Source organism: Apis dorsata, unplaced genomic scaffold (genome assembly GCF_000469605.1).
Source record: "Apis dorsata unplaced genomic scaffold, Apis dorsata 1.3 scaffold_815, whole genome shotgun sequence".
NCBI lineage: Eukaryota > Metazoa > Arthropoda > Insecta > Hymenoptera > Apidae > Apis > Apis dorsata.
This window is the reverse complement of record NW_006263952.1, coordinates 307,606-319,103: the sequence shown is the minus strand read 5'-3', so window position 1 is coordinate 319,103 and position 11,498 is coordinate 307,606. Positions and strand designations below refer to the sequence as shown.

The window sequence follows — 11,498 nt, the reverse complement described above, 5'->3', positions numbered from 1 at the left end:
TATATTATATTATATTTTATAATTATATTATATTTTAATTATATTTATATTATAAATATTATAAATATATTTTTTTTAATATTATATATATAAATATTATAATCAAAATTGTAATCATCAAAACAAATTTAAAAATCAATAAACATTAATTTTATAATATTTTAATTATAATCAATAATTTAAAAAATAATATAAGAATGTGTTAGATTTTAACAAAATAATAAAAATCTTTTAATTATATTATAAATTATAAGTAAGTTATAAGTATGATATCATAACGAAATTTATGTTACTTTTCCTTGCACAAAAGAAAACTAGATAAAATTGTATAATGAAACGAACATCTTCAATAATTACTTACATATGTATTATATCCTTTTTTTTTAAATATTCTTCTATTACCCAAAGAATCAATAAAAACATACATTTATTAAATCTGACGACAAATATCGAATATCACCTTTGAGAGAAGCCACCGATTACATGTTATCAGTAGACAACGCGATAAAAGCGATAACGAGTTGACTCGTACAGGTATTACCAAAAATCCTAGAATTTTTTTATATAGTATTCAAACAATCTATAAATTAGGTACAATGATGAAATAAATGTAAAATATTAATTCAATCCTAAAAAAAGTATTCTTAAAAAGATAAAAAAGAATGAAATCAAATCATATATACTGATCCCCTATGCTTCATCGTAGCCTATTTACCAACTTTAATGAGTTTCACGTTATCTTCTTAATTGCATGTCTATTTGTAAAAAAGTATAGTTTTATTAACATGTAAAATATTTTATTTATTATTATTTTATTTATAAAAATTGAATATTTAAAAAATATATGATTCCGAGATTTTTTCTTCCTAATATTGTAATCTTCTAAATAAATATAGTATACATTTAATTTCAATTATAATTGTAACAATATTATTACCAATGTCAATGTTCTGACATAATCGTCAATTAATATTGTTCCATAATTAATTGGATAAATCTATTTAGTTCATTTAATTCTATATATTTTTTATATTATATACGATATTTTATGAAAATAGTATCATTAAGATAAAAATAAGATGAATTTATAAATAATAATTGAGATTTCCTAATATGCAATGTTTTTGTTTATCAAAAATTTGTTCTAAAGACAGTGTCACGGAACGAGTATCTTAAATACCTGAAAAATTCAACAACGTTATCGGGGTCGTTGTAAAATGTTTCATTACCAATGCCCATAGTTACATAATCATTATTTCAAGCGTGAAACCAACGTCGTGTATTCTCTACTAGCAATATCTCTGGAATTTACACATGAAAAGACCTCGGCACGAAGAATTCCAGCTGTAAATACTTGAGGTCGCAGGAACTTCAGCGGCAATAGATATGAACGCCTTCAACGAAACAAGATTTTTTTCTTTTCTAAATTTTCTATACGAACAGCTTTCAAATATATTCACTAATTTTTACTTTTACGATTTTTGTTATAACAATAAAAAAACACTAAATTAATTTACATGAAGATAAAGTTCGTAGCAACTCAACGACTTACCTAATAGGTACCCCTGGTTCCAAAATCATAACTGATCACGCTAGACTTCCGGATGAACATACATTCCGTTTAAAGCTTCTTCTCGATTCACGTTATTGTATGAAAAAAATAATCAGGGATAGTGAAGTCAGAAATAGTGAAAGGGGCGCGCAACGAACTAACGAGAAAGTTAATAACTGACGAACAACTCTTTGCAGAACAAACGAACGAAGAGGTTCAAGAACGAGTGACGTGGATGTCTCTCCGGTTCGACTCATATACTCTACCTGTGCTGATCTGACGTCACGGGTATGCTTCTTATCAGGTAGAAGCGCCAACACCTGTAAGCTCGCACCTGTATGCTTGAGCTTACCACCGATTGGAACGCCCTGAGCTGAATTTTCTTATGAAAGATATTTCTATACTCAAGACAATACAATTAATACATTTACTTAAACAATTACTTGAGAATAATATAGAATAATACGAACTTCATCAGAAAATTTAGTTCATCAAGATTTTAAGTTATATATTTAAGAATATATAAGTTTCGCATGAAATATAATTGATGAAATAGTATTCAATTCTAAAGTTCTTTTTTTTTTATAAAAAAGAAAGAAGGTAGAAAAAAAAAATATAAAAAAAAATTATACTTGACCGTCAATTCACTTTTTAAAATTTTTGGAAAAAAATAATTATAAATCCATGGAGTGAAAACTGACGAGCGATATCAATAGTAATAGTTAATGCTGGTTCAGAGTAAACACAGGTTCTATAAAAAGGAAAAGAAAAAAATAATAAAAGACAGAAACGGAACCGTTGCTTTGACGATGTCACGCGCGTTTACGTGGTGCGTTGCACCTTATCTCGTGTCCTAGTTACATCATCATACACGATTTTGTAGTTCTTACACAATTCCGATCGGAAGGAACTAACAATAGGCATCGCTGATCAATTCATGATTTACTAATAATATCATGTTTTATTTCATCATGATAAATTTTTCATCGTTTAATTAAAGTATAGAATGTATTTTATTTTAGAATAAACACATCATTCAAAAAAGTTTTTGATTTTAATTAAACTGTAATGGTTGAACGACTGCCAATGGGAACCGATGATTTGCTCCTAAAAAAAAAATTTATATAATAATTCTTTTAATAATTTTTGCTTTTTGATTTATTATTCATAAATACCTGTAGGCTTCATAAAAAATTTTTCTGACTTCCTCAAACATTTGTTTATAAGTCGCAAGATCGGCAACTTTGTCTTTTTGCACAGCATCTAATCTAGCTTTCAATGCGAGACATTCTTCTTGCAATAATTCCATTCTATTTAAAATTTATCAAAAATTATTAGATAAAGCTTAAGTATTTTAGATAATTTATATTTACATATTTTCTGTTGCTTACTTAAGCCGCATTTGTTCTGTATCCATTAATTTATCACTAGTTTTTGATAATTTTGGTAATTTTGTTCTATATCCAGTATCGATCTTAACAATTCCTATTTTCTCTGTCTCCAATTTTCGAATTTTTAACTCTAATTTTGCCGATTTGTGTTTTTCATTACGTAAGATATTCTACATATAATTCATCTGATTAGAAATTCAATCAAGAGATAAGGATATAAATAATATTGTAGAAGACTCACAGAAAGAATATCAGCGTCATTTCTTTCTTTATCTAGTCGTCTATTAAGTATTGTTATTAATTCCAACAATCTCTCTCTTTCAGCCTCAGCGGCAAGAGCTAAAGTTACATACTCGTTAGGTTCGCATGTACTTCGAACGGTATGAGGAGAAGTATTATTGTTAAAATTATTTAAAAATATTTCAGGTTGCGTAATTTTTCGAGATTTAATCTCCCATATATTGGGGACTGTTCCATTCCTAAAATTAATAACACATTTTTATAAAAATCTGTTTATACTTTTTATTTTTTCTAAAAATAAATCACCTCAATTTATCTATTTCGATTTCTCGTTCTTCTAATTTTTTACGCAACCGATCAATTTGAAGTTGTGCTGACTGTAAATCATTTTTTAAGTTCGTGTACTCACGTTCAATCTTCTCTGATTTGTTTCTTGTATCTGTCTCGCGTTCTTCATGTTTTATTTCGGTAGTTTTAAGTCGATTCTACAAAATTCATTAAATATAAAAGAAAGAATAATTCAATATCATCGAATACTTACGTTGAGTGTCTCGATTAAATGAATATCGTGAGATCTTTTTTCATTTAATATAGCAATGTTTCCTTTTGTAATATTCAATTCATGTTCTAATACTTTTATTCTTGCTTTTGAAGCTTCTAATTTTCTTCTATATTCTTCAACAATGACTTCCGTTTGTCGAAGTTGCTTTACTGAATCTTCAATTTGACGCCGTCTTTCTTTTTCAACATTTCGAAGATTCTCAAAATTTTTTCGTTCTACGGATACTAAGAAAAAATATAAATTTTATCAATAGAAATCTAAAATTTAGAAATTTTATTTTAATACCAATAGACATTTTTTGCGTTCCTTCATATTCCGATAATTTTGATTGCAGTTCAGTTATTTTTTGATGTAACAGATGAATCTGTTCAGCTCTTCCACGCCATCCGGATTGATTCGATAAATTATTCAAATTCATATTTTCACCAACTTCGCTATATAATAACTATATTTGCAGCTTTAAAAGTATCTTTACTTCATTTTTTCCCATACAATTTCCAATAAGATATTTAAATAAAATACCTTATTCAATTTATTAATCTCTTGTTTAAGACTGATGCAGTTATTTTTAGATTCATATAGTTTCGTTTGAGTTAGTTGTAATTTTTCGAGTAAATGTTTCATTCGATCCTCATCTTCCCTCGGCAAATTATTTTTGGTACCTTTGTCAAGGATACCATCCTATATCTCGATCATGATGGAATAATAATAGAGGAAAGTAATAGTGTAAAAATGTTGTGTGCAGTTGAAAAATCTTTAATATAACTCACTCTGCTGAGAGGAGTCATCAGTTTTCAAATGCCTTCTTTCGTGTCGCTCATTTTCTAATTCTGTTTCTTTATTAATTAAATGAATTTCAAGATTTTTACATTTAGACTTCAGAACTTCAATTTCTGCAGTCTGTTCTCTACATCTTTTGCTAAGCTCAATAATTTTCGCAGTTGCTATTTCATTCGGTTTTCCTAAAATTATTGATTGTCCATTTTCTACGATTTCTTTTTTTCGTACTTTTTCTTCCATTTCTTCAAGTGCTCGTCGCAAACAACCATTTTCAGTAATTAAATCCTATTATACTTATTTATATTTAATAAAAATTATTCATATTTAATTTAATTTTATATAGAATTTATATGAAATTTTATAATGAAATTAAATGAATTATTTTATATATTCAAAGTATTACATAATTATTATTTTTAAAAATAATTATAATTGCATAAACAGAATTTATTTCGATTACCTGAATTCGATTTCTCAAAAATAGATTTAATTCTTTTGGAAAGATAATATGATCAGGTAAATTCTCCTAGGACATAAAAATATCATTCTTTTCCGTATATTCTACGAATATATTCAATTATAAAATACGTATTACAACAATTTAAGAATTAAGTACCTCTGTTAATTCTTTTGTCCATGGAATCGTCGCTTCAAAATCTAAAGAATTATTCATTTCATCTTGTACTATTTTATATATTATTTCTGATTTAGACATATTTTGTATGAATATTAAATTATCAAAATTTTTTTCTAACCTCCCTTAATATAAATTAAGATAATTCTTCAGTTTTAGTATATAATACTAAAATTGTCACAAAAAATGACATTTTTTATCTATGAACTGCATATAATTTTATAACAACGTATTGTTATGTAAACATGTGAAGTTTAAAACTTTTGTTCTAATAAACATGTATCCAATAAATGAAGATTTCATATACATGTTAGGTTAACAATATAAATAAACTGTACAACTTCTAGTAGATAAATTTTTTATCTATATTATCCAATATGTGAATGTTACAATTAAGAATAAATCTTGATTACATAAAAAAGCTTAATTCTAAATGTCAAAATAGGGAAATAATGAAGTTAAAATTTAAATATTTATTTCAAATTAATTCTATTGATTATGTTTTTGTCATTCGCATATTTTGCTTTCCTTTATTTCCAGCATGTTTTTGAATGTTTCTGTTATTTCCACCTGTTAATTTTCCTGCCTTTTGTAGAGCATGCAATTTAAAATTTTTAACAACACCTACTTTTTTGTTGCTTCCAGAATATTGCACGTTTATCCTTCTCCCATTAATAAATGAATGATTGAGTGAAAGTGCTTTCTGTTAATAAATAAGTATAATAATATAGTATAATAATATGTAACTATGTATACATAGATAATTGATTCTAATATTCAAAATAAATGAATTACAATATAAACATACCTCATAATCTGTATTATTGGCCAGTTCAATGTAAGCAAATCCACGTGCTGTGTTTGCATCTTTCTTAGGTATCCTAATATCAACTATTTGATTGACTTTAGTCAAAAAATGTTTTTTAAGTTCCTCATTAGTAATACTAAAATATAAAAATATAAATATAATATAAAAATACATATATATATAAAGAATTTATTTAATATTTAATACATGTTCTTACTTATATGGTAAATTTCCTATGAAAAGAACATATCTTTTCTTTTTATTTTCTTCCTCTATATTTATAGATTTTCCTTTTTCTTTTAAATCTTGCATACTTTTTTTAATTTTATTATCTTCATGTTGCTTATTATTCTCATTTTTTTCATCTTTTTCTTCTATATCATCATTGTCATCGTCATCATTATCATCATCATCATCCTCATCATTATCCTCTTCCTCTTCCTCTTCCTCCTCTTCCTCATCTTCCTCATCTTCCTCATCTTCCTCATCTTCCTCATTTTCCTCATCTTCCTCATCATCATCCTCTTCCTCATCTTCTATATTACTTTCATCTTCATCTTCTATTTCAATTTCTTCCTTATCTTCATCACTATCATCATCATCTTCATTTTTTTGTTTTAAAGATGTTAATGTCTTATTTTGTTTAACATCTTTATTTTTATTTTCATTTGACTTAATCTCTAATTTTTCTTGCAATTTTTTTTTTTGTTCAGTGCTTTGTAGTTGTTTCTTTTTAACAAATTCTATTGATTTTTCACTTTTTATATTTTCTGTCTCTTTTTTTATAATTTGTTTAGGTTTATCTACTCCTTCTTCCATTCTTAATCTTTTTTTAAGTGCTGCTAGTTTTCTCCTAGCACTTTTTGTGAGATTTTGTCGAGCTTCTATTAATTGAATTTTCTTTTTTATTTCCTCAACAGATAAATTACGATTTATTTCATGCTTCATCTGCCTATTTGCTTTACGCTTTTTACGATATTCTTCTCTCTTTTTTAATATTTCTAATTTATTTTCTTTATTTGATATCTGTTTTTTATTTTTCTGTGGATTATTTTCAGTTATTTCTTTTATATTACAATCTTGAACAACTTTTGAATCATGATTTTTTTTCTTTTCATTTTTGAATTTTTTAGGTATGTCCTTTTTAACTTGTTGATTTGTTTGTCCATTTTGTACTATTCCATTTTCTAGTTTCTTTTTCTTATGATTTTTATTAAAATTTCCTGATATTTCTGTTTTTTTTTCAATTGCCTCAAATTCACTTGCTGATCGTTTTTTCATGTTTTTAACCATATTTGTTTTAGTCATTATTATGTTATTTAATATATAGATTTACTGTAAATAAGAAATAAAAAGAAATTAAAAATGTAACTAAATTTTATGAATAAAAGTTAATAATAATTTAAAATAATAATTTTTATTTAAAGTAATAAATAAATTGTTAATTTTAAAAAACATTAAAAAATATAATAAATTCAATGTATATATTGCATATAATTTAATATAATTTAATATTTTATGTATATAATTGTACTATTAAAATTGAAATTATTTCAAATTTAATTTTTTTTTTTATATCTATTTTAATTAATATAATTTAACATTTTTATTGATATTCATTAATTATAAAATAATTTATAAAGTATTATTTATAAAGTAATATAATATAAAATATATATGTATTTTTTTAGTTTTATAATATTAAATTAACATACCTTTCCAAACGTGGTCGCAGATATAATTTTTGAGGTTAACTCTAACACGCGTCTCGTATTCGTGTATATATAAGTAAAGAATAAAAGTGTATAATTATGATTTCGATTCGTGTCATGACGCATGCGCATAAATTTTTATTATATTTTATTATATAACATTTACAATCCTAAAATTTATATTTCATAAAAAAATATGAATATAATTTTATAAAGTGTAAATCAAAACATAATACATGTGCATGTTATTAGTTTAATTAAATAAAATAAAATTTTTAAATTATTTCAACGTCATTTCCGTTATACAGAATGTTTGATTTTATATTTTTTATTTAAAAATAAAAATAATTTACTTTTATATTATATTAATTATGTTAATATAATGATTAATTACTAGTAATTGTATTATAATTAAATTGTATAAAATTTTTATACAAATAATATAATTAATAAAGTCTATATTTTTTTTTTAAAGTATACTATCTATATTTACTTTATATACATCTTTTATTGTAATATTTGATAAACATTAATAAAAAATTTTTAATTAATGAATTTTTATAAATAAAATATAATTATTACATAATACGTTTATTAGGCAGTTAGCATTACAACTTTTATATTACTTAATTAAAAATATAATCTTCACATAAAATTTTTATTTAAAAATGTAATTTATATTTAAAAATATATAATAATAAAAATTACTTGAATATAAATCTGTCTGAAACTTAACACGAAATAATCAATTCATGATAATAAAATAGAACAAAATGTTAATATAGTATATTTATAGTTATTTTTCTTAGAATAGAAATATGTAATATATATGGAAGACATTTTGATAATTATCAAATAATTACAATATATTAATAAATTATTCATAAATATATAAAAATATTGATGCAATATAACTAATACTATATATAAATGCAATATATTTTATATATTTTATTACACTTATGTTTGTGACTTGATTTAATATTTATTGTATAATGTTTATTTTATATATGTATACAATAATCTAAAATTTTGTTTTGTATCAAATAAATATTATAAAAATTTAATACGGATAGTTACATATAGTTATTAAAAATTATTTACAATTAGAAAGTTGTTGTTATATTGATATCTTTATTTTTTATATTAAAAAATATAAAAGAAAATATAATGATTAATTAATACTACAAAATTTATCAGTAATTTAGTTATATAGTTATTATATTATTATATAAAAATTTATTATTTATTTTTTAACATAATTTCTTAAAATAATTAAACTCAATTTTTTCTTTTAAGTGTAGTTAGTATTGTATACAAAATTTCTAATTTCATAGAAAAAACAAAAAATGCATACAATCATATAAAAAATTTTAAAGCTATTTAGATTTATCTAAATTATAAATTCTTAAGAGCATTTTTACAATTTGAAAACAAATATTTTATATCACTGTATTAGAAGAATAAGAATGTATAAGAGTGAATATATAAATAATACATAATTGTTCATTTATCTTGCAGTATGATATATAAAATTTATAAATAAAAAATTTGTACAAAAAAATATATTAATTACTTACAATTAGTTATGTTATTAAATGTTTGAATGCAAATTTATATCAAAGTTATTCAAAAAAAAGTAGTTCCATATGATTGAAAAAATAACCATCTTTCTCATTTTATAATAACTGTAAAAAGTTTAATCAAAATAATAGTGATATAATAATTATTGTGTCGCGCGATGTTTAACACAAAAAAAGTTTATTTGTGTTTGCAAGCAATGGTATTATAAATTTATATATAAAGCATTTCAAATTTTATTTATTATTTTACTATTTATTATAATTAATATTCTATAATGTTAAAATGATACCTGAGGTTAGTTAATTTTGCATTTAAAGTTTTTTTTATGCAATATTATAGTTTTGCTGTCACATTTGAAAATACTTTACATATTTCGAATAACTATAAATTAATAATGAAATCTATTTTTATCTCTTTGCATGAACTCTCACAATTTTTTGTCAAATAGAATATTCATGTATTGTTGTCACTGTCTTCATTTATCAAAACAAATTAATATTACAAACTGTTAAATATCGTTTATCATTTTCTCCAGATGTTAAATATGTACATACAAGAAATTAGTATGTCTAATCAGCTTTACGTGGCTTACGTTTACGAACATTTGGACTGCTTGGTTCAGTTTTGGAATCTTTATTTACATCTTTTTCTTTTTCTTCTGTCTCTGATCCTTCTTGTTCAGATTCTTCATCTACTAAATCATCTTTAACATTTTTAACAATTTCTTCATCTTGTATACTTTTCTCTTGCATAAATCCTCCTGATCCTTCTTTTTGTTTCTTTTTGTCTTGAAGCATCACAGGTTTTGGTGGATATATAAAATCGATCAAGCAGACAATAAACTATAAGTAAAAATTATATTAATTTAAATTCAAATAATTTAATTATATTATTCAAGCTTACCAATCCTAATATTGCACCTAAAACAATAGTAGCAATAGCAAAAATTAAATAACTTCCCCATGTAGGTAATCCAAAATCTTCCATAAGTTTATTATGTATTCCCTGTAAGAACAATTTGATCTTATAATATATTTAAAATTTAAATCAATTTTATTAATTTTTTTATAAAAGTCTTTACCCTTAATACTTGTGACATTTTAAAGAATTGACTAATAAGAGACATTTGAATAGAAGTTGGACTCTTCCAACCAGGAATTGGTTCAATTTTTTCCCAAGTTTTTTCAGATACAAATTCAATCAATGAATCTTTATCTCTAGGGCTTTTATATTGCCTAAATATACCATCTTTAACACTAAAGAAAACATTAAAATTTAATTAAAAATAATTATAAGTATTTATTATCAAATTATTCTTATAACATAAAAAATCTTACTGATATATTGTTGGTAAAGCTGTAACCATAAATCTTCCACTAAGTCCTGGAGAATCAGTTACATCAACTTTTGCTACATTAATATTTAGATTCTTCTTTTGTGAAGCAAGATGTTCCCAAATTGGTTCCAATGCTTTACAAGCAGGGCACCATGGAGCATAACTAAATCGCAAAATATTCAATTATATTATTATATAAATTAAAATATAAAATATTTAACATTATAATTTTCAATAAAATATTTTTTATAAATCTATATTTTTAATTTAATAAAAATTCATGGCAAATATTTGAAATTAATGATATCATAAAATTTCAAATGAAATATCAAAATATATACAAATTTATACAAATGTGTTTGCAATATAATTTTTGACACGATATCATTTAACGACATGGAATCAAATCAACTCACAATTCCACCATCCATTCTCCGATTAGTATACGATCCCAATTTTCTTCAGTAAGTTGTTCTGCAAAAGTATTTTTTGATGATGTCTGAATATTTGCATTTACAAGATTCAAAAATAAACAACTATATGTGATATAAAATAAAAAACGGAATTTAGTGCACGACATTTTATATTAACTAATTTCCACCGGTACCGTAGATACACGCTGCCGGTCATAGGAAGAAACACGAATCTAATCTATTATAGTTGGTTGGCAATCAAGTAAAGAAACACTATATATTTAATATCCTATAAAGAACAAATGATAACTATAATTCATTTTAAAAATTTATTTAAAACATTGCTGTAATTAAAAAAAATTTTTTATATTATTAAAATTTTAATATATAGATATTATTAAAATAAGTATTAAAGAAGAGTTTATTAAATTTTTAAATTTGAAATATAGAATTATTTTTTAAAAATAAATATATAATTAAATTTTA

General features: G+C 23.2%; 4 protein-coding genes across 4 annotated transcripts; all 4 read right to left on the bottom strand.

The window, feature by feature from the left end:
* Positions 1-2,546: 2,546 nt before the first annotated feature.
* Positions 2,547-4,191, bottom strand: LOC102680543 (coiled-coil domain-containing protein 13-like). Its single transcript, XM_006623128.2, has 7 exons — positions 4,031-4,191; positions 3,725-3,969; positions 3,490-3,668; positions 3,185-3,422; positions 2,944-3,113; positions 2,728-2,862; positions 2,547-2,659 (listed from the first exon to the last, which is right to left on the bottom strand). Exons 1-7 carry the CDS (start codon positions 4,161-4,163, stop codon positions 2,611-2,613), a joined length of 1,149 nt encoding a protein of 382 aa, XP_006623191.1. The 5' UTR covers positions 4,164-4,191; the 3' UTR covers positions 2,547-2,610.
* On the bottom strand, positions 4,063-5,278 carry LOC102680678. The gene is made up of 3 exons (XM_006623129.2): positions 5,142-5,278; positions 4,986-5,051; positions 4,063-4,810 (listed from the first exon to the last, which is right to left on the bottom strand). Exons 1-3 carry the CDS (start codon positions 5,238-5,240, stop codon positions 4,502-4,504), a joined length of 474 nt encoding a protein of 157 aa, XP_006623192.1. The 5' UTR covers positions 5,241-5,278; the 3' UTR covers positions 4,063-4,501.
* A 225-nt stretch (positions 5,279-5,503) lies between these two features.
* LOC102680317 (myb-like protein X) lies at positions 5,504-7,752 on the bottom strand. The gene is made up of 4 exons (XM_031513972.1): positions 7,683-7,752; positions 6,185-7,302; positions 5,968-6,103; positions 5,504-5,862 (listed from the first exon to the last, which is right to left on the bottom strand). The coding sequence occupies exons 2-4, from the start codon at positions 7,273-7,275 to the stop codon at positions 5,656-5,658; spliced, it is 1,434 nt and encodes a 477-aa protein (XP_031369832.1). The 5' UTR covers positions 7,276-7,302; positions 7,683-7,752; the 3' UTR covers positions 5,504-5,655.
* Positions 7,753-9,704: 1,952 nt separating this feature from the next.
* Positions 9,705-11,266, bottom strand: LOC102678089 (thioredoxin-related transmembrane protein 1-like). The gene is made up of 5 exons (XM_006623106.2): positions 11,016-11,266; positions 10,601-10,762; positions 10,345-10,519; positions 10,167-10,268; positions 9,705-10,105 (listed from the first exon to the last, which is right to left on the bottom strand). The coding sequence occupies exons 1-5, from the start codon at positions 11,177-11,179 to the stop codon at positions 9,833-9,835; spliced, it is 876 nt and encodes a 291-aa protein (XP_006623169.1). The 5' UTR covers positions 11,180-11,266; the 3' UTR covers positions 9,705-9,832.
* Between the last annotated feature and the right edge of the window lie 232 nt (positions 11,267-11,498).

Excerpts from the sequence above, each read along its gene's own strand:
- LOC102680543 (XM_006623128.2), bottom strand. The coding sequence starts at position 4,163 with ATGAATTTGAATAATTTATCGAATCAATCCGGATGGCGTGGAAGAGCT. Across the intron at positions 3,114-3,184 it reads ATGACGCTGATATTCTTTCT|AATATCTTACGTAATGAAAA; the intron begins GTGAGTCTTCTA and ends AATTATATGTAG. Across the intron at positions 2,863-2,943 it reads ACAGAACAAATGCGGCTTAA|AATGGAATTATTGCAAGAAG; the intron begins GTAAGCAACAGA and ends AATTTTAAATAG.
- LOC102680678 (XM_006623129.2), bottom strand. The coding sequence starts at position 5,240 with ATGTCTAAATCAGAAATAATATATAAAATAGTACAAGATGAAATGAAT. Across the intron at positions 5,052-5,141 it reads GGACAAAAGAATTAACAGAG|GAGAATTTACCTGATCATAT; the intron begins GTACTTAATTCT and ends TTTATGTCCTAG. Across the intron at positions 4,811-4,985 it reads TTTTGAGAAATCGAATTCAG|GATTTAATTACTGAAAATGG; the intron begins GTAATCGAAATA and ends TAAGTATAATAG.
- LOC102680317 (XM_031513972.1), bottom strand. The coding sequence starts at position 7,275 with ATGACTAAAACAAATATGGTTAAAAACATGAAAAAACGATCAGCAAGT. Across the intron at positions 6,104-6,184 it reads ATAGGAAATTTACCATATAA|TATTACTAATGAGGAACTTA; the intron begins GTAAGAACATGT and ends TTTATATTTTAG. Across the intron at positions 5,863-5,967 it reads CCAATAATACAGATTATGAG|AAAGCACTTTCACTCAATCA; the intron begins GTATGTTTATAT and ends ATTTATTAACAG.
- LOC102678089 (XM_006623106.2), bottom strand. The coding sequence starts at position 11,179 with ATGTCGTGCACTAAATTCCGTTTTTTATTTTATATCACATATAGTTGT. Across the intron at positions 10,763-11,015 it reads GGAGAATGGATGGTGGAATT|TTATGCTCCATGGTGCCCTG; the intron begins GTGAGTTGATTT and ends TTTGCGATTTAG. Across the intron at positions 10,106-10,166 it reads TAGGTGCAATATTAGGATTG|TTTATTGTCTGCTTGATCGA; the intron begins GTAAGCTTGAAT and ends TTTTACTTATAG.